The sequence below is a fragment of the Nematolebias whitei genome, chromosome 20 (genome assembly GCF_014905685.2).
Source record: "Nematolebias whitei isolate Nwh7 chromosome 20, NemWhi1, whole genome shotgun sequence".
Lineage (NCBI taxonomy): Eukaryota > Metazoa > Chordata > Actinopteri > Cyprinodontiformes > Rivulidae > Nematolebias > Nematolebias whitei.
In genome coordinates, this window is record NC_056517.1 from 39,919,916 (window position 1) to 39,922,271 (window position 2,356).

The 2,356-nt window shown below is 38.9% G+C and overlaps 1 protein-coding gene across 1 annotated transcript; it reads right to left on the reverse strand.

Moving 5' to 3' along the window:
• LOC119426458 (gastrula zinc finger protein XlCGF8.2DB-like) lies at positions 1–1,026 on the reverse strand (the record flags this gene model as incomplete). Its single annotated transcript, XM_037694020.1, has 1 exon — positions 1–1,026. A coding segment is annotated over exon 1 (1,026 nt), but the record flags the coding sequence as incomplete, so codon positions are not given.
• Between the last annotated feature and the right edge of the window lie 1,330 nt (positions 1,027–2,356).

Genomic DNA, 2,356 nt, shown 5'->3' on the forward strand with positions numbered 1-2,356 from the left:
TCCTGTGTGGACTCTCATGTGCGAGTTTAAAGCATGCTTCACACTAAATCTTTGTCCACAAAGTTCACAAGGAAATGGTTTGTCTCCAGTGTGGACTCTCATGTGTGTATTTAGAGTTGACTTATGACTAAATGTTTGTCCACAGAACTCACAAGGAAACGGTTTGTCTCCTGTGTGAACTCTCATGTGTGAGTTTAAAGATGTCTTGTGACTAAATCGTTGTCCACAAAGATCACAAAGAAACCGTTTGTCTCCTGTGTGTACTATTATATGCGAGTTTAAATGTGTTTTTCGACTAAATCTTTGTCCACAAAAATCACAACGAAACGGTTTGTCTCCAGTGTGGACTTTCATGTGTGAGTTTAAAGTGTCCTTCACACTAAATCTTTGTCCACAAAGATCACAAGGAAATGGTTTGTCTCCTGTGTGGATTTTTGTGTGTGTGTTTAAATGTGACTCCTGACTAAATCTTTGTCCACAAAGATCACAAAGAAATGGTTTGTCTCCAGTGTGGACTCTCATGTGTGTGTTTAAAGTGTTCTTCAGACTAAATCTTTGTCCACAAAGTTCACAAGGAAACGGTTTGTCTCCTGTATGGATTCTCATATGTGTGTTCAAATTTCCCTTCTGACTAAATCTTTGTCCACAAAGTTCACAAGGAAACCGTTTGTTTCCTGTGTGGACTCTCATGTGTGATTTTAAATTTGTCTTCCGACTAAATTTTTGTCCACAAAGTTCACAAGGAAATGGTTTGTCTCCAGTGTGGACTCTTATGTGTTCGTTTAAAGTTGCTTTATGACTAAATCTTTGTCCACAAAGATCACAAGGAAACGGTTTGTCTCCTGTGTGGACTCTCATGTGTCTGTCAAAAAGTGACTTAAAAATAAATCTTTGTCCACAAAGATCACAAGGAAATGGTTTGTCTCCTGTGTGCCCTCTAATGTGTGACATTAGATTTGGCTTCTGACTAAATCTTTGTCCACAAATTTCACAAAGTAATTGTTTGTCTCCTGTGTGGACACTCATGTGTGAGTTTAAATGTGACTTCTGACTATGTCTTTGTCCACAAAGATCACAAGAAAACAGTTTGTCTCCAGTGTGACCTCTCATGTGTGTGTTTAGATTTCCCTTCTGACTAAATCTTTGTCCACACAGTTCACAAGGAAACGGTTTGTCTCCTGTGTGGACTCTCATGTGTGTATTTAAGTTTGTTTTCTGACTAAATCTTTGTCCACAAAGAACACAAGGAAATGGTTTGTCTCCTGTGTGGACTCTCATGTGTGTGTTCAGTTGTTTCTTATGACTAAATCTATGTCCACAAACTTCACAAGGAAACGGTTTGTCTTCTGTGTGGACTCTCATGTGTGTGTTTAGATATGACTTATGACTAAATCTTTGTCCACAAAGATCACAAGGAAATGGTTTGTCTTCTGTGTGGACTCTCATGTGTCTGTTTAAAACCGTTTTCTGTCTAAATCTTTGTCCACAAAGATCACAACAAAACGGTTTGTCTCCTGTGTGGATTCTCATGTGTGAGATTAAATTTATCTTATGACTAAACCTTTGTTCACAAAGATCACAAGGAAATGGTTTGTCTCCTGTGTGGACTCTCGTGTGAATGTTTAGTTGTGATTTGAAAGTAAATCTTTTACCACAGTCATCACAGCTTAATGATTTTGGTCTTGCCTGGACTTTCCAGCGGGACTCTACATTTTTCTTCTCTCCAACACATTTCTTATTAAGCAGACAGCTTGAAGAATTCACTCCTGAATGACTTGTCAAGTGTCTTTGAAGAGTCCAGTTATTGACATACTGCTTACCATAATCGGAGCTGCTCAAAGATTTTTTGACAATTTTTACCTCTGATTCAGGAGCCCTGCTCTCCTTGCAGTCTTTCATACTGTCTTCACGTTCTGATTCAGAGTCTGATGAGTTCTTTAGCAGAGAGTCAGGATTGGTCATTTTACCATCCTTTTCATTGTCCTCATCAACGTCAGTCTTTGAAGAGCTGGAACTGTCTTTAAATCTGTGTTCCTGGTTTAAATCAAAAGTATCCTCCTCACTCTTTAAAGGAACCAAAAACCTGATATTGGTCTCCTCCATATTGAGTTGGTCTCCGACCACACTGGTCCAAAGGTCTTCAATTCTACTCTATGATAAGAGGCTCTGGGTCCTGTTGGTCCACATCAGGCCTTCAAACTTGAAGATCTTCTTCTTTTAATCAGCATCAAACATAGGCAGGAACCACTGAAACACATGAACATTAAGGACAATTCTAGTTCAAAACACACACACACAAAAACATCTTCTATCTGCATATTAGAGCTGCATTCAGACCTAATAAATCCAGCCCAGA